This window comes from Zootermopsis nevadensis, unplaced genomic scaffold (assembly GCF_977971745.1).
Source record: "Zootermopsis nevadensis isolate Lab colony 2312 unplaced genomic scaffold, Znev_1.0 Znev_ptg000001l, whole genome shotgun sequence".
NCBI lineage: Eukaryota > Metazoa > Arthropoda > Insecta > Blattodea > Termopsidae > Zootermopsis > Zootermopsis nevadensis.
Window position 1 is genome coordinate 5722972 of NW_028259133.1, and position 19250 is coordinate 5742221.

The 19250-nt window shown below is 40.5% G+C and overlaps 2 protein-coding genes across 3 annotated transcripts in view; one reads left to right on the forward strand and one right to left on the reverse strand.

The window, feature by feature from the left end:
* LOC110829246 (ATP-binding cassette sub-family G member 8) overlaps window positions 1-19250 on the reverse strand; it is a 70309-nt gene that overhangs the window by 35954 nt on the left and 15105 nt on the right. The window contains exon 2 of the mRNA XM_022062796.2: window positions 2102-2169. The gene's annotated coding sequence lies outside the window, so the exon portion shown is untranslated. The remainder of the gene's footprint in view (window positions 1-2101; window positions 2170-19250) is intronic.
* LOC110829248 (uncharacterized) lies at window positions 11059-19099 on the forward strand. 2 transcript variants are annotated; one of them, XM_022062801.2, is made up of 3 exons: window positions 11059-11537; window positions 14124-14323; window positions 15839-19099. In XM_022062801.2, the coding sequence occupies exons 1-3, from the start codon at window positions 11265-11267 to the stop codon at window positions 15840-15842; spliced, it is 477 nt and encodes a 158-aa protein (XP_021918493.1). In that variant the 5' UTR covers window positions 11059-11264; the 3' UTR covers window positions 15843-19099. The 2 variants fall into 2 exon arrangements, 1 of the variants encoding a protein (XP_021918493.1); XR_002542922.2 differs by lacking the exon at window positions 14124-14323.

Here is a 19250-nt window from a genome sequence, read left to right on the forward strand (position 1 = left end):
ATCAGGCTCAAGACAGAGATCAGTGGCGGGCTGTTGTAAACACGGTAATGAACGTGTTAGCTTCTCAAGAAGGACTTTGTTACAATGGCGTTAATTCTGATGAAAGTGTGGTGTATCAAGCAACTTGCGTTTTGAAGCAAATCAAGGCGATTGGCAGCGTCAAAGAAGCTAGTAGGCCCGGCAATACGGTATTTCCTCAGCTCTTCATAACAACTCATACACAAAACGTAATTAAATAATACGCTAAACCGTCCAAAAAGCTGATCAAGACCGGACATTATTTTATTAAATTTACGTCCCTCACGTTTCATGCTCTCCCACTAACTAACCTCAAGCTCTCAGCAGACAAAGTACGGCGTAGGGTGCTGCAGTCTCTCGGGCCGCTAATAAACTACAGCTAGACCCACTGCTCGTTTCACACAGAAATTCCATTTTCACTACGCGATTTCTGACACAACGCTTAAACAAGGTACGGTCGTGCATCCCATGAACGGAAACGCATGGCATCCTGCTAAAGAGATACTATCTTAATTACATTAATGACGAAATATATTCCACTAATTTCTCTTCGTCCTAAACACGAGTAAAAGGCCAAAGAACTAACTAACTAACTAGATGGCTTACCGAACCCGAAGGTTCATCACCGTATTAACCAAAGCCCTCCACCGGACCCTGTCCTGGGCCAACAAAATCCAGTTTCCTTCAACTCCTATCTCCCATAGATCCCGCCTGAGATTATCCTCCCATCTACGTCTAGGTCTCCCCAGCGGTCTCTTCAGGTTTCCCAACCAATACCCGGTGCACACCTCTTGTCCCATCCATGCGCGCTACATGTCCCGCCCATCTCACTCTTCTCGACTTAATCACCCTCACAATACTGGGGGAGCAGTACAGATTTTTAAGCTCGTCATTGTGCAGTTTTCTCCACGCCCCATCGTCTTCCCTCTTAGGCCCAAATATCCTCCTCAACACCAGATTCTCAAACACCTGCAATCTGTGTTCCTCCCTCTGAGTGAGAGACCATGTTTCGCACCCATACAAAACAACAGGCAAGATTATTGTTTTGTATACTTTAATTTTCAGGTTCTTAGAAATCAGACGGGAAGACAAAATATTTTGGACTGAGAAGTAGCAAGCATTTCCGGAATTTAGTCTCCTCCTAACTTCCTCACAAGTATCATTTTGATTTGTTATTGTTGTTCCCAGATATTTGAACTTTGTAACCCTTTCAAAGGATTTATTAGCCACCCTAAGATAATTTTGCCCGCCTGTCTTCTGATGACGAGATACTAACATGTACTTAGTTTTTTTCTGAATTTACTTCCAGCCCCACTTGTCTACCAGCCTCTAGTAAAACTTCTGCGTTCCTCTTTATTGTATTCATATCGTCCCCCAATAAATTAACATCATCAGCATATGCCAATAGCTGATGTGTCCCATTCAATTGCAAACCCTCCTGCCTACCTTGGACCTTCCTGATGGCGTATTCTAGCGCAAAGTTAAAGAGCAAGGGAGACAAAGCATCTCCTTGTTTTAGACCGTTAAAAGGCCAAAGAACACTGCAGTAAACATACCACAATTTGAGGTGCTATCCCAGCGTTTGTTAGAGCCACTGAGGAAAAACACGAAATATTTTAGCCAAGATAGCTGATCCTCGCGCCTATATCTCAACCTGGAAACTATCTACACCGATTTCAAAGCTGAAGATAATTTTGAAGGCTGTTTTGGTTATTTTTAATCTTATATGCACGTAAGAAAATGTATATATATAATATAAAATAGGAACATAAATCAATAAAATACAGAAAACTCACTTTGAATGGAAACTTTAGAATATCAACTGGCCTACTGTAAGAGGATGTCAGAGTTCAAGAATATTAATTAACCAGGACCGAACATTCGTAGGGGATTCGTCAAAACTGTTTCTGCAATTACCACTCTTCCAAGAGAAAATTATGTGTAAATCTCTCAGGCGCAAGTAATACACTGTTGTTGCTGATTCCTGTTCATTGTTGAACACATTTACTTATGAATTTCGAGTTCTGACTTTTAATTGTTCATTGAACGGACACTTTGCACTGATCAAATTGTTAAGACTTACCAGATAAACTTCTACGTCTTATGAACCTGAAATCCTTGCAGCCTGTATTACCGGCCGATCACTCGAGTCTGAAAGAAGGAAGGACAATGATTATAATTAACTTTTTAAAGATGGGGGAAGCAGCAGAAAAGCATTACAGAAAGTTATTACGCGATTCTTTGCATGAACTGTACGCATATCGAGGTGGTCATGTCTGCCTGTCCTACCGTCCGCATGATTCAACTCAAGAACCTCTGGACGGGTATGAACGTTATGCCATTGGGGACTAACCTAAAATGATAATTTTTAGTTTTCTGCGACAGATAATACGAAAATGGTGGACGTACAAACTTGTGAGGTGGAATCCACAGTACTGCAACTTGCAATAGGGATAAACAGTGATGTATGGTGGAAGAGTTTTGTAAAACACACAACTTTGGTACAATAATTATTTGCAGTGTGAAATAACAGTGTAACGACTGCACGGAAGAAAATAAATGACTTCACCAGGATTCGATCCTATCACCTCGAGTTGAAGCGACTTATGACGTGTCATTATTGACTTCAGCAATTAAAGAAGGCTAAGACTGTATGATTTATGAGATTACAGTTGTCTAAATAGTATAACTGACGTAATCTTTTTCAATAACTTAGTATTTGCAAATAACGCATGTGTGTAATCCTGTAAGGAAAACACAGTTCCATTCTTGCTACTTTTATGTTAGTATCATTGATTTAATTAGTGTACATTTGTAATTAACTGCTTATTGTTCGTTGCTTCCATCGGCGCCATATTTAGATGAATAATCAGTTTATAACTCGATGCAGCAGAGTCTTTTTGATATTAATTTCTCAAAACACCTAAAAATTCGCAGTGACAGTTAATTTCGATGGGGATATTACTAACACCCTAACAGATCTTCGCAGTGGATGTAACATTTGCATCTACTGGTTGTACTCTTACGCTCAGTAAATTAAATTATAAACAGGGGTAAATTCGATCTCTCTGGAATATTTCAATGAAGTAAGTTTCACTTTTACAATGGAGGTACAAATGACATTTTCATTACGGCCGTGAAGCGAAGACAACTCCACCATTACTGATTCCTTTTTGTTCACGTACCTCACAAATCGTCATTCTCTATTAGTTTGAATGAAATCAGATGTTTCATTGCCATTCCAGCATTCAAGTCTCTCGCTTATATTGAAAACGAACATAATGCAAGAGTCTATATATTATATAAGGCCACAGTACGTCTAGACCAGTTCTGAAGCAATTATCTGAACAGTTACTTAGCCGTAATTCCACTTGTTGACAGGCCAACATCCGATTTCTTTTAAATACGAATAAGAACGTAAAATTTCCATGTGACCTACATCAGAGGTCCTCAACCTTTTCCAGATCTGTCGTCACATTCATCTTCCCGCTCTCCGCCACGTTATAAACGAGGAAAACTCTAAGACGCCATTGCAACTTATTAAATATACAACTAAATTAGTCGTACTATTGCAAAGAAGTTCACATTACTTAATTTTATTTAGCAAATTCGGTCATTAGCGAGACACTACAGTAATCATTAATCTTACTGCAATCTGCATTAATTCCTCCAAGTGTTCATCAGTAGGACACTTCATAGTTCTTGGTTCTTAATTTGACGCTTTTAATTAAAGTCTAAGCTGAAAGTTGATTACAGCATTCTTATTCTTCTTCCTTGGCTCTACAACCCAGTGCGGGTCTTGGCCGGCGACCAGTCGCTGAACGACCACTAGGTAGAAAAGCTAAGTACGAGCTTACACACGAGGGCGACCGCGACCAATGGCCGCCGTCGACCAACAAGCAGTGAACGACGCACAGGAGACCAACGACCACGAGATACATAGATGGCAATCACGTGTCCACATTGCGGGCGACTCAGTCAGCGACCAGAGCTCAAAGACGTGACATATCCATTGTTTCTTGTTTTCTCCCGTCTTGTTCATGTCACTCAAGTGATCAGTATAATATGAGTTTTGATACCGAAAGATTTATTTCGGCCGTAGAGTCACGAAGAGCCATTTCGGACCTTGCAAGTCCCGATTATGCAAACACGGAGTTGAAAAAAAGTCAGTGGGAAGAGGTTGTGGAATTGTTTGACGAATTTTTATCATTATAGTGATCTCCTCGACGTCCATATTGCTTGACTGCTTCCAAAGTATTTTTTTACTGAGGCTGAGGCCTCTATCTGCGCTGGTCGCCCTGCTAGTCTCCTCGTTTGGTCGCTGATGGTTTTGGTCGTTCAGCGACTGGGTCGCCGGCGACCGGTCGACAGTGTGAAACGGCCCTAACTACTACACTGCTCCCTCCCCTCTTTGCCCCCCCCCCCCCCAACAGTTTATAATTTATTCCTTCTCATAGTTTTTCATCATATTTATTTGTAACAATCCTGATTCCAATTTCCGACTCAATACTGTTCCGAGGTAATGGAAACTACCGACATCGTATTCTGAGGGTCAGGTCCTATCACGAAGGCCATCAAAACATTATTTTGTTAATTATGCTGACGAATGATGTTACCTTCTTCTTATATAACATACAACGCTGGTTACTTCCTTGGTTGGTTGCTTGATAATTTGCTATTTTAAGATATTTTATGCCTTATGTCACAATAACCATGAATGTGTGTATTTTTATTATCAGTGCCATGCTATGGTGATTAATTACAGATAGGGAATTTTGGGCCTTATGAGATAATATTGTAACCGCTGCCATGGTAATGCTGTCTTGGGAGGCCTACTATTAGCAAGAACAACGCAGCACAATTATTATAACCTCGACATAAGGTCATGTTTCAGAACGTCGCACATGCAATTGTGTTATGTTTTTTAATTAAGCAAAGATAACTAATTACATATATTTTTTGTTACACAAAATTACTTCAGTTTAATTTTATACGTTGCTTTACGGAAAAAGTACACTGAAACAAAAGACTGTTTACTTATCCATGGCTATGTACAGTTGCTTCTATACAACATGGCAAAACAGATGCTTTACGTGTTAACGCGTCACAGCTTTCGTAATTAAGCAAACATAAGTAATGATTTGAATTGGTATAAGTCGCTTTGTTGTATTTTTCAATAAAAATAGTTTGAAGAACTTTTTAAAATCATTCCTGACGAGCAATTTTTCTACTAACGACTCAAAATATATTACATTTCCACTGCTGCCCTATCTACGAGCACGTATATATTTATGTGCAGTTTACCACAGCAACAAATGGTCCAGCCTTAACATGTAGCAAGTTTGATGCACCGTAAGAATTCTGTAAGTCACGACGAGAGCATGTTTTAATGTAGAGCTACTATTCATATCCTGAGTGTTGATATATGTCGATATGTGACGTCTACTTACGGTTCTCATGGAATGCGAGAATTTTATTCGATGCAAACACATAGAAAGTTCCCATAAGTAATCACACTATAACTAGAAAATAGATCGGAACATAGGCTAGAGGTGATTACAAGCACAGATGAAATGAGAAATATTGTCTTCCTGCTACATTTTCGCGTTCAGAGGATTCCTACCTCCACTTCTACAGAATTTACTATCCCTCTGGGAAAAAAAAAGTTAAGCAGTAATTACACAGACAAGTTCATTCACCGAGCAGCTCTGGAGGCGAAACCAAAAGTCTCTGTCTCGCTTTTGGCTAGTCCGTCAGTATAAAAGTTGAGTTCGTTGGTAATTTATTTGTTTAAAGTTTCAAATCATTAACTACTATGCTAAATTTTAAAGAACAGAAAGGGAATGCAGGAGTACAGCAGCCTCAAACTTAACTCGATGGCGCAGAATTTACAAACTAGAAATGACGTAAATTAGTGTTTATCGAGATTAAAACTCCATTAATAAGGACCTATATACTGTGCGCCTATATACTTTTCTAAATTTTAGGATATTCTGCAGTTCATTTGAGGTTAAGGTTAGTGACGGCGGAATTGTGTGTTCTTGAAATTTCTATCTGTGTAATTTAAAGGCTCTATTAAGTCTCCTTTGATAAAAATAGGCCTACTGATAATTTTAATAATGAATTAATCTTACTTAACAAATAAATAATGGTTTATAACTCCTGAAAAAACAAATTCAATTCGCTTATTTCAAGACGTTGTGCAGAGAACACAACCATGGCCCACTTCACCTAAAATGTTACGTTTTTAAAGAAACATAAAAACTTATAATTTTCCAAAAAAAATTTAATTCTTCAAGGTAAACAGAATGACTGAAAAAGTAAGTAGCGAACATATTTCGATAGTAAATTTTATTCATAATTTCGTAAAGTTATGTAAATAAGACTTAGCCATAAACACTGAATCAGCCCTATGTTCCCAAGAGGAAAAAAAGGAATTAACTAACTAACATAAACACTGAAACAGTAGCCCAGCAGATCTGCCTTCCTGCCCCCTCCCCCTCACACCAATATACTCAATATTGATAAAGAGATGTTAATACATGCATAATTTCCAGAGTTCCTTGGGGCATGCGCAATGTCTAATATTTCGGGAGAGTTCCTATAACTCATCGATCACAGGTCCCGCCGCCAGTGTTTAAGGGCTGATTTTAATTGCCATTTCGTATTTCTCACCTATGCGAGAATGCAATAGTGAGACAGCAGATTTCTAACATTTGTGTTTTGCACTAATTAATTAGTTCATAAAACTTAGGAATAATTACATCGTTTACGTCATACCAAATGGATTGTCAATGTAAATTACATTGATTCTTAACTGTCACATCAAATAGCTCATCGCTTACGACAGATACGGAACAAAACAGGTTCAGTAGACTGGCAAGGTTGAACCTAACTGTAAGACATCGAGAGTAAATTCCAAAGCACATACCAAACACATGGTACAAGTGAGGTAAAAAATAAAGTCTTGTTCTCCAACTTCATATTTCTTTCAAGATCCGAGGTTTCTTATATTAATTAACTAACTAGATGGCTTACTGAACACGAAGGTTCATCACCGAACAAACCAAAGCCCTCCACCGGACCCTGTCCTGGGCCAACAAAATCCAGTCTCCTTCAACTCCTATCTCCCATAGATCCCGCCTGACATTATCCTCCCATCTACGTCTAGGTCTCTCCAGAGGTCTCTTCCCCTCAGGCTTCCCAAATAGTGGACGCAACCAACCAGATGGCTTACGGAACCCAAAGGTTCATCACCGAACTAACCAAAGCCCTCCACCGAACCCTGTCCTGGGCCAACAAAATCCAGTCTCCTTCAACTCCTATCTCCCATAGATCCCGCCTGACATTATCCTCCCATCTACGTCTAGGTCTCTCCAGAGGTCTCTTCCCCTCAGGCTTCCCAAATAGTGGACGCAACCAACCAGATGGCTCACGGAACCCAAAGGTTCATCACCGAACTAACCAAAGCCCTCCACCGAACCCTGTCCTGGGCCAACAAAATCCAGTCTCCTTCAACTCCTATCTCCCATAGATCCCGCCTGACATTATCCTCCCATCTACGTCTAGGTCTCTCCAGAGGTCTCTTCCCCTCAGGCTTCCCAAATAGTGGACGCAACCAACCAGATGGCTTACGGAACCCAAAGGTTCATCACCGAACTAACCAAAGCCCTCCACCGAACCCTGTCCTGGGCCAACAAAATCCAGTCTCCTTCAACTCCTATCTCCCATAGATCCCGCCTGACATTATCCTCCCATCTACGTCTAGGTCTCTCCAGAGGTCTCTTCCCCTCAGGCTTCCCAAATAGTGGACGCAACCAACCAGATGGCTTACGGAACCCAAAGGTTCATCACCGAACTAACCAAAGCCCTCCACCGAACCCTGTCCTGGGCCAACAAAATCCAGTTTCCTTCAACTCCTATCTCCCATAGATCCCGCCTGAGATTATCCTCCCATCTACGTCTAGGTCTCTCCAGAGGTCTCTTCCCCTCAGGCTTCCCAAATAGTGGACGCAACCAACCAGATGGCTTACGGAACCCAAAGGTTCATCACCGAACTAACCAAAGCCCTCCACCGAACCCTGTCCTGGGCCAACAAAATCCAGTTTCCTTCAACTCCTATCTCCCATAGATCCCGCCTGAGATTATCATCCCATCTACGTCTAGGTCTCCCCAGCGGTCTCTTCCCTTCAGGTTTCCCAACCAGTACCCGGTGCACACCTCTTGTCCCATCCATGCGCGCTACATGCCCCCCCATCTCATTCTTCTCGACTTAATCACCCTGACAATATTGGGGGAGGAGTACAGATTTTTAAGCTCATCATTATGCAGTTTTCTCCACGCCCCATCGTCTTCCCTCCTAGGCCCAAATATCCTCCTCAACACCCGATTCTCAAACACCTGCAATCTGTGTTCCTCCCTCTGAGTGAGAGACCATGTTTCGCACCCATACAAAACAACAGGCAAAATTATTGTTTTGTATATTTTAATCTTCAGGTTTTTCTTATACTAGAGCGCTGTCTCTATCTGATATTCTACTTCTTTACGTCGCTGTTCAAAGGTCTGATGTTTTAGTTCTTTACGTCGCTGTTCTTATATTACAACTACGATTATTTCATCTATGGCTTTGCATGTTAACTTAAGAGTGTTTTGCATCAAGTTTGTTCTTCCGAAATCCAGATTGAACATGTCCACGACCCCCGTTATGTAGCTGTAAACTTAAATTACTGAATTAAAACTTTCTGATGCTGGTAATAACACCCTGTGAAATTGCAAATCAGCCCTGGAAATGCAGGCAGTATGTTCTTCCGAAATATTGGACATCTAAGACGGCGTTACAATTCAGAAGACGAACATCGACATCTTAACCGCCATGAAAATCTAGAATCTTATACATAAAAGATTTTACCTGTAATCTTTAGAGAAAGGAACGGAGAAGTTAGAAGGCGTTACCGCATAATCCGCAAGGGGCGGTCCGACTGGCAAACTTGTCCACTTCTAATAAAAAAAACTCATTGATTCTTCTGGTTTTGTGTTCCGGGATGGTAAACAATGCCGAGTTTCGGTCTGCTGCTCGTCTTAATAGTATCTACTGCACATTCGGAGCACTTTCTTATGTGATTTCGTCAAGTTAGACGGTGGCTTCGCTTTCCGACGTACTATCCGTTTTCTACGCAAAAAAGAAATAAAAATGCACAGTTGTCGGACTTGCTCAATGTCTGAAACTGCTTATTAAAAGAAATAGTTCTGGAATCAATAACATTTTTGTATTGTACATGTGTCATCTGATTTTCTTGCAATCATTTAGTATTCAACCAGTATCTACAGGGTGATCTGATTTGGAAGGATATGAAGACAAATATTTCATAATGACAAACGTGTCGTTTCTAACAGTGTGGGACCAGAATCACGAATGCGGTTACAATTTATTTTTGTTTTCAGGAGTTTCAAGGTTCAAATTCTGGCCCTGAGAGCGTCAATTAAACAGGCCACGACATTTTTCTCACACAATATTTCCCATTTATCATTTCCAATCACGCAACCACTCGATGTACTGCAGACATACGCAGTTGATAAAGCGCCATTAAACAACCCCGAATCAATTTAAAGATTGTAAATGACTGAATCTGAGCGTAAGCAGCCAATAGATGCTCAACTGTTAAGTCACATTTACCACCGACAAAAAAATTCCGCCATTGAAAATCGTTACACTAAGTGAAAGTTACGTAGCTCTTTATGATTTTAATTGCGGAAAATTAAATAAATACCTGCTTCACTCACACTTCTAGACTCACCAAGGCAATGAGTGTCAATGTAGGTGATACAGACTTTTGATTTTTGCTCTCAAACAAAAGTTAGTAGATTGTTTGTGTTTTACGTGATGCGATCGGAAAGTTTCAAGACTGTGTCAATAGAGGGCGAACCGGATGTAGTACGAGCTTCTGCCGCTAGGGGGTGCGGCCTACATTCATAGTGAATCAGTGTGCCAGCCGGCATCATCGAATTAGCATTTGTTTCTTAGTTACGGGCGTTTTGGTAGTGCATTACACCGACCCTCCTGCGATTTCGGAATGGCGGATTTTCATGAACAAATCAAATTTTGCCAAAGACTTGCCAAAACGGCTACGGAAACCTATGAAATGCTAAAGCAAGCATTTGGGGAGTCCGCAATGGGTCGTGCACAAACGTTTGTGTGGCATTCACGTTTTAAAAATGGCCGAACCTCTGTCGATGATGACGAGCGTTCTGGACGACCATCTTCGAGCACAACGCCCGAAAATGTTACGAAGATTCGGCAGGCCATTCACGAAGATCGACGTCGTACCATCAACGACTTGTGCGACATTGTTGGGATAGGCTATGGGACCTGTCAGCTGATTCTAAAGGAAGAACTAAACATGCGACGCATCGCAGCCAAGTTTGTGCCAAGGCTCCTGTCTGAGGACCAGAAGCAGAATCGACTTCTCGTTTGTCAGGAGCTCAAAGATCTTGCCGGATCGCCGGATTTAGCTCCGTGTGACTTCTTCCTCTTCCCAAAGATGAAAATTCAGCTAAAGGGAAGGAGATTTGAGACGATAGAAGAGATTCAGGCAGAATCGCAGATGGTGCTTGACAGGCTGACAAAGAAAGATTTCCAGGGATGCTTCCAGGCTTGGCAGCGGCGCTGGGATCGTTGTGTTCACTCCCAGGGGAACTACTTCGAGGGTGGTGGATGAATTTAATACCTGAGATAAGTGTACGGGTTTTTATAGGCGCAGTCTTGAAACTTTCCGATCGCACCTCGTACAGTGATTACACACTCTTCCCGAATATCACACTCTGAAAATTTCGAGTTTAATAAAATACAAGTGCACAGTTTAAATAAATATTTGAGTGAAAACAACATACGCATTAAAACATGCCGTCATAAGCACTCTAATTTGCATATTTGACCTTCGCATCAACGCTAGCCGTCTACACTAACCACTTGTCCACCAGAAAATAAAAATATTCAAGCTAAGTACAGTGTTTATCTTCGTTTAGCAGTGGAACGTAGTCACACGTCTCGGTAAACACATTAATTTACGTATTTCTTCCAATTATATGAACGTACTGGTGTCTTTGCGCTGCAGATGTCTGGCATAACTGACTGTACTTAGTGGAAGGCAGAGAGAAGCCACAAACATCACTTCCGATTTAGAAATTAACCGAATTTTAAGCGCTTAAGTTTTGCTGCAGTGTGAAAATTACATGAATCAAACGCACAAATGACTGATGACAAACAGTCTAAAGAACATTATTCGCTCTTAATAAATTGTGCAATCCGATATGATACTGGCTATCGTACTTGTGTGTTATTGTGTTGCGCTATATCGCCATCATCAATTTCCAGCGTCTGCTTGGAGACCGAATTTTTCTGCGGACAGCTGAGACTGAACGAGATCAACAAACCCAAGTCACCGCTTACATTCCTCGTTTCCCACGCTTTTGCTATGAAAAACATAACGGAAGACTCAAGGTTTTCCGTGTCTAAGAGACAAGTAAGTAAAATTTGTGTACACGCAAATCAGGTGCGTCTGGCAAAACAAACAACTCCAATTTTTACAGATTGCTGGTGACCTTTGGAAAATTAACTAACACTGGAGGTCGAGTCCATAGTACTTATAATGATGGCAGTAGAGGGTTTTGGTACATATCAGTTAATAGTGGGATGCGGGCTAGACCATCAGGGTTCGATTCCCGGCAGACGGATTTATCCTTAGCTACCACGTTCAGACTGGTTCTGGGGGCCCAGGAAACTTCCTGTATAATGGGTACCGGGACTCGTTCCCGGGTAACAGCGGCCGGAGAGTGAAGGTGACCAGTCATCTCATTCCAGTGCAGGGGTAACAAATGTGTACAATTACGTAAGATTTGAGGTTTTCACAGCGGTGAGTATGAAAATTTTTGTCTTCTGGGTTGTTGCGCTGTGTAGTCTGGTTGATGTTAGCCAACGTTTCTGAGGTCATCCTGCCTCCGTCATTGCCCTGATGATGGAGGCAGTATGACCTCTGAAACGTTGGTTAACATCGACCAGACTACACAGCGCAACAACCCAGAAGACAGAAATCTTCATACTCATCGCCCTGATGACGGAGGCAGTATGACCTCTGAAACGTTGGTTAACATCGACCAGACTACACAGCGCAACAACCCAGAAGACAGAAATCTTCATACTAATCGCCCTGATGACGGAGGCAATATGGCCTCTGAAACGTTGGTTAACATCGACCAGACTACACAGCGCAACAACCCAGAAGACAGAAATCTTCATACTAATCGCCCTGATGACGGAGGCAATATGGCCTCTGAAACGTTGGTTAACATCGACCAGACTACACAGCGCAACAACCCAGAAGACAGAAATCTTCATACTCATCGTCCTGATGACGGAGGCAGTATGACCTCTGAAACGTTGGTTAACATCGACCAGACTACACAGCGCAACAACCCAGAAGACAGAAATCGTGTACAATTACAGCTTCAATTTTAGTCTTTATGTCATTGTGTTTAACTCAGCACACGTAGGTACATAGAATGTCATCTATTCTTGTTATTCTAACTGTACGCACAAGGTTAATGAATATAGAGGTCATAGGATGTAAAATCTTGTATATAAATCCTTTGCAGCGCCAGTAAACATGAGAAGACAGCCTTCTTCAGACTCACCGCCGTGAAAACCTCAAATCCTACATACCTGTTGTATAATCTGGTTTATAAGAGGCTGTCTGTCCCAGAGCCAGGGGCAAAGAGGAAACTTCCAATCTCGAAAATTCACAGGAAGTAAAAACTTTTTCAGCAGTATTTGTTAACTACACACATTATCTCACTACTGTAAATTATGCTTATAAAAAGTTGAGGTCAAGATTTTTTTAATATTTATATTTCATATTGGGCAGGTCCCGGTTCGATTCTCAGTACCAACTCCTGCTATACTGACCAAGGTTTCTCGTGGGTTTCCTCCCTTCACGCAAACACTGGGTTAGCATCTTGCAATAGGCCACGACATGCGACTTCCACATCCTCCCCCCCGTCATCCTCCTATTCGACACTTAACCTAAACAGGTGATAAAGCCTCGTTAAGGAAATCTATATATAAAATACATAGACCTATCAAAATTCTTGGTGCCGTACTCGTAGACTGGTCCCATAACACGTATCTCCTATAGTTCAAACAAAAAATACCAAGCTTCCTTAAAACCTCGCAACAAATGCGCCTAAGTAGATACAAACGAAGACTAAGTGAAAATAGAACAGTCGAAATCTTTTTGTGGGAATCATGCAATATACAAGCCAATATTTAGCGTCTAACGTAAATGTCTGTTGAATTTAAGTGAAAAGAATGTTGTCAACAGGATACAGCAGTATTCACGATGGTGTCAATTATATGCTGGTTCTTTGAGACGAAGGCCTTGAAGTCACAGCGTAAAGAACAATAAGAAAAGTGGATCCTGGCAAGAACTGACGAGCCAAGAAATCTCGCTTGAATTATTTAACGGAGCGGACTAGCACAGACAAGCCCTGACGTCATATATTCAAACTGAGAAAGGCCATTTAGTGTGAAAATTGAGTAAAATCAAACAACACATTTTCAATTTTTTTTTAAATTAGTTATTTCGTACAGTTTTACTGTTTAAAGCAATAAGGTACTTTTAAAATCGGTGCAACTGCCCAGTAGTTTCAAAACACGAATTTTCAGATATGTATTATACCATCAATAAATATACCCATTTTTTATGCCCTATGACCAAGCCTCTTTTTTTAGACTTTGTGTCAGAAGAATCGGCTAACGACCTTCACAAAAACAAGTTCACTCCCGGTGGTTAATAAGCTAATTAATCAGATAAAATAATGTATCATGGTTTGTTCAGTGATTCCTTTACGTACACATAAGGCTTTATACAGTTTTGAGTTACCTTAATAACAGAATTTTGTGGAAGGGAGGGAATCCATGTCGATTTCTCGTGGTGCGTGGTTACTTAATCTCCACTCTGCATGTCTGCCCTTGTTCATGGTCGACATTCGTAATCAGTATTACCACAGCCTCAATAATTTCTAGCTCTCAAGTCAGACAACACGTGTTTCAGGCTATTCATACTCAACTACCCCCCACCGAGGAGAGAAAATATAACAATAAATTTGTCCCGCTGCTCGCCATGGAGACCCTTGTAGAGAGGTTATACAGCTCCAACTCATTCTCGATTTTGGCACTAGATGGGGTTGAGTGTTCCGCGTCACGCCACGGCCGCCATTTACCCTCCGGGGGACAGACCGCCCGTAACACTAGGTAGGTGGACCACAGAGCCGGTCTGGACGCAGCGGCAAAGAAAGTTTCCCTGTTCTATTACCATAATTTACCCGCTACGTTCTTAAAGGTTTCATAATTTTACATTTGTATCTTGGAACACAAATTATTATTTCATTAAGAAGAAATATTTTTCTTCTTTTTACAAGTACCGAAAAATTGTAAAATTGTGCCGATTAGTTTCGGCATATTTCTGTATGTCCGAATGTAACGAGAGATACTAAATATTTCTACTAAAATTTGTCGACACATTTTAATTTTGATGCATGGGGGAATGTCTTTTACGGGTAATCCTGGTTTGGAGAATCTCCAGGTAATGTCCAGCTGCTTGGGGTCTTCGCCGAATCCTCTGTGATGATGTCACCATACTAGACACTTCGCCCATCTGACGTCACTGGCACCACACGCAAAAGGTCAAATCCCGGAGAACAAGTCTAGAATATTTGCGGTGTGTGTGCATTTAATAACTGTTCAGTTACTCCAGAGGGAAAGCACAAAACACGTATTTAGTATAAATAATAAATTCTACGTGCTACAATTCTGTAGAGTTCGCTGTTATTTCCTAAAGAGTGAATGTTTTCTACTCCCTCATGTAAATAGCGTGAGACAGGATAAGCGGACAGTAAAGACATACAAATTAAAATTTAATAAAAATCATCCAAGCTGTTCTCGAGTTAAAAGATGAAACAGCATAAAAATCATTAAAACCTCAAAAACTGTAAAGTTCGCACAAAAACAAAATTTATAACAAAATATAATTTATGTTTTTACATACTCTTGTTCGAAAACATTTGTCGCTTTCACGTAACGTAAAATTTGATACAAATTCGTTCGGCGGCTGTCGATTTGTTACATGCTGACGGACAAACAGAGACATTTTTTTAACGTCATTGCGAACGCGCGTAAAGATACCTGACAAAATGCGAGACTGGTTACAAGAAAAACTGAAGACGACTGCCTACGCCGAAACGCATTGCCGAATGTCGTGGTAAGTGCGAATGGGCGCTACATAAAACGAGTCCTGGCTAATTTGAAAGGAAACAAAAACATTTAAGTGGCGATGGGACATGAGACAGTGGTCTTCTGGGTTGCCAATTCTGCTGTTGTAAATGAACTACCAAAGTTTGATCTAGTATTGGTAAACGACAATCACTGATCCTGATTTAGTAATGCACCAGATACAAGGGATATCAGAGCTCGATAGTCGAACATCACCCTTGAACATGATCCTGAGACATCTGCATCCATCTCCAATCCTCACAATCTAATTCTCATTAATCTTTTCAGCCCATCTCCTTCTTGATCCTTAAACCGGGAGTTTACCATGATGTTCCCGCCATATTTCTGTTCGCATTACTGTTTCATCGTAGGTAACACATGCCCAGTCCATCGCAGACCCGTATCCTTACAATACTAGGTAACTAGGTGACCTGCATATATGAAGCTCCTATGTCTGTATTGGACCTGTCTTAAAATACTTATTTATTTTATCCTTAGGTAAATGAAAACCAGTAAGCAGAGTAGTGAACAGGATGAAGATGGCTGTCTTCTGTCTCATCATCCTGATGATGGTGGCAGCAAGGACCTCTGAAACGTCGGTAGCCATCTTTAAACTCACCGCTGTAAAAACCTCAAATCCTACTTAGTGAACAGGATGTTTGTATTGCAATGTGAAGATTCTGAAAGTTGTCCTCAGGCAACATGTCCGTAGAGTCTCTCTGGAGGGGATAAGAAGTCCAGTATTTTCCGTGATCTTTCAAGTGTTTGCTTTCAGAGACACAAAAGTCTCATACTTACTGCTGTTCGGTCGGTTTAAATAGCAAACAATTTGTCACACAAACCAACGTCGGCTCTCAAAAATCTATGTACGTCAAGCGAACAGATAATAAGAGGTATTATAGATAGATAGAGAGATTTAGACGGAGAATATTACTGTTGTGGTCGACTGTCGTATGTTTTGTAGCAACACTTAGAAACTCGCTTTTTCGAAGATTAACACATTGGTTCCGTAACTACTTTTCCAGATACAAATTTTATCCTATGAACCATTACAAACCCTCACACTAAACCAGGGGTGGGGAACCTTTTCATGTTGGAAGTCCTCATTAATTTAGCTGTAATGAAATAAGGCTGCATTCAAGAAACTTCAATTAGATATACTTAAAAATGTACATTATTTTGTAAAAATCTAATTACCATGTACTTACTAATTTCAAAAAATGAAAACTATTCGTTAATTTTAAAGTTTAATCTTTTAATGACTTTGTTGTGTCTGCTTTTTGTTGGAAAGCATTTGAATATTTGGTTGCAGCATGTATTAATAAAAATAAAAGGATTTGTTCTGTAAAATTTGGATTCAGTCAAAAGGCCGCACTTAAGGACCTAGAAGGCCACGGTTCCCCCACCCCTGCACTAAACCAACGAATAATAAATTCAGAACCACACACTGTATGGACCGTGCCACTCAGTGGCTCTCATAGACCTCATTAATCTTTACTGTGGTGTTTGAAATGCATTATTTTACTCCATTTTACCACACGAACAACATACTCCTTGACCCACCGGTATTTCTCGCTGTAATAAAATCGATTCGAAACTGCCACAGTAGAGATTTTAAACGTTGGGTGAATATTTATACATCTGCAGTCATCCATGCAGACATTAAAGATGTAGGCATCTTCATCCGCATATTTTCGGACGTGTTATTTCAAAACGTTCAGCTATAACGCGACGAGTCTTAAGACACTGCTACTTTACGTGAAAAATGGTGTTGAAAGTTGGCCATTTTCGTGGTGGAATGTGAAATTGCGAGAACATAGTTACATCACACATCTTGTTTTGTTAGGATGTTCATGCATTTTCAGAGGCACAACCTCTGCTGTAGGAATAAATAAAGTAAAGTTTGTCCCACTATACGCCATGTAGGCGTTTGGGGTGAGTGGAGGTATAGCTCCTCTCTTCCTTGACCTCGGCACTAGATGGGGGTGAGTGGTCAGCATCACGCCCCGGCCGGCTTTACCCCCGGGAAAGGACCCCGGTACCCATTGTAGAGGAGGCTCGGTGGGCCCCAGAGCCGGTCTGGACGCAGAGGCTAGAGGAAAAATCCTCTGCCCCCGTCGGGGATCGAACCCCGGTCGTCCAGCCCGTAGCTAGTCACTATACTGACTAAGCTAGGAATATCGGCAGTAAAAATATCTACAAGCCATGTGACCGAGGGATTTATTGGTCTTGAACTTGTTTAATATTCTCTTTTCTTATAAACAGACCTAAAACTTAAAATTTGTACGTGTGTGACTATTTGCTCCTCAGCCAAAGCGTTTGGATCGCTCAGCTCATCACTATTCCAAAAATTGTACTACGCCCTACCGTTTTCATGTTCGGGATATACAAGAACTTTGGAAGTAAATGCAGTCGGAGCGTGAAGGCAGGTAAACTATTTACGTCTCTAAGTCAAGATCTGAAAATGATCAAATATTCTTTTTGTACATTTATTCCTTACATTTCAAAACACATTTGATATAGGCCTATTTAGAAAATATTGTTTCTTCGATTGTATTGTAATTCACAAAATATCCCTAAGTGATATTTCAGGTTCTCAAGGTGGCAAGTATGGAGATATCTGGGTTGTTATTGTGATGATAAAGATAGAAAGAACCTCTGAAACGTCGGATAACTTCCACCAGACTACTAAACGGCACAGAAACTCAGAAGACAGCCTTCTAACCTTAATAATGACAACTCTAGCGGTTAAAAGTAAGGCAAAAAGTTCCTAAAAATATCAGATTTTTTGTGTTGGTGTACCCAAATGACTCCACACCTAAAAAAATAATCAGAATCTGAGTGGACAAACGGATACATCGCCGTCAGATGTTTGTTTTGTTCACTTCATGCTAACATCGCATAAAAGCACACGTGGAGTCTACTAACACGCCCCACCTTAGAACAGCCTGTTCGTCTATTTCATAACCCGAATAGAAAATGCCAGTTATAGAAAGGAGGTCGCCGGACAGAATTTCCGTCCTCATATGGCAGAATTTCCGTCCTCATATGGCAGAATTACAGAGAGGAGAGAATCCAATACGGATAATTAGTTTTATGCCAAGGAAATACGTGTCGTTTCATAACTGGGAACAAACCTTTTATATCGAATTTCTAAACGTGTTTCAAACAGTTTTAATTGTGGCATGTCGTTATATTATAAACAACAAAATTATCTATATGCAGACTTCTCCTTTTTTTTACTCTAACAACAACTTTTACATAATATAAAACATCAACCAAAGGTGGCTACATGTTTCGGCGTATAACATGCCATTATCAAACCTCCATACGTAGGCTACATAAAACATATTTAGCGTAAGTTATGGATAAAAATATAGTCTTATTAAAATTATATTTAAGATTACGACAATTGGCTCATCTGCGTGTATAAAAGTTAAACTACGAATGTACATTAAACTTTTAAAGTCTATTGGTAACTATATGTTCCACCTTCTTCAACAACCAGTAACTTTTCCTTGTGTATTTGTGTTTCATTAACCAGTCGATCTATGTAACGGTGAAGTGGCGTTTTCTTTCCGGTACGGTCTAAATTCCTAACTATTTTTAGACGAGTTTCGACTTAAAAGGAGAAATGTTGACATTTTTGTTAAACCACCACGTTTGTTGTAAGATTTTGTTTTCCTGGTGTGTTTTTAAGTGTTTAACGCTCACCGTCACGGATGCGACCATGCTCTGTAATAAAATAAAATTCCGTTATTGAACAAAGTATTAATAACCCACTGTAACACAGCATAAATATATATATATATATTTAGTGTTCTGTCTGACGACAGGTCCATATGAACAGGATATTTCCATCCTTCTCTCGGACTGGGACCTGTTCATATACGTTCTTGGCAGATGATCC

What these genes read in the sequence shown, in the direction of transcription:
- LOC110829248 (XM_022062801.2), top strand. Translation starts at nt 11,265, where the DNA reads ATGACTGATGACAAACAGTCTAAAGAACATTATTCGCTCTTAATAAAT. An exon ending in TTTCCGTGTCTAAGAGACAA is followed by an intron (nt 11,538 to 14,123) that starts GTAAGTAAAATT and finishes CACGTGTTTCAG; the next exon opens with GCTATTCATACTCAACTACC.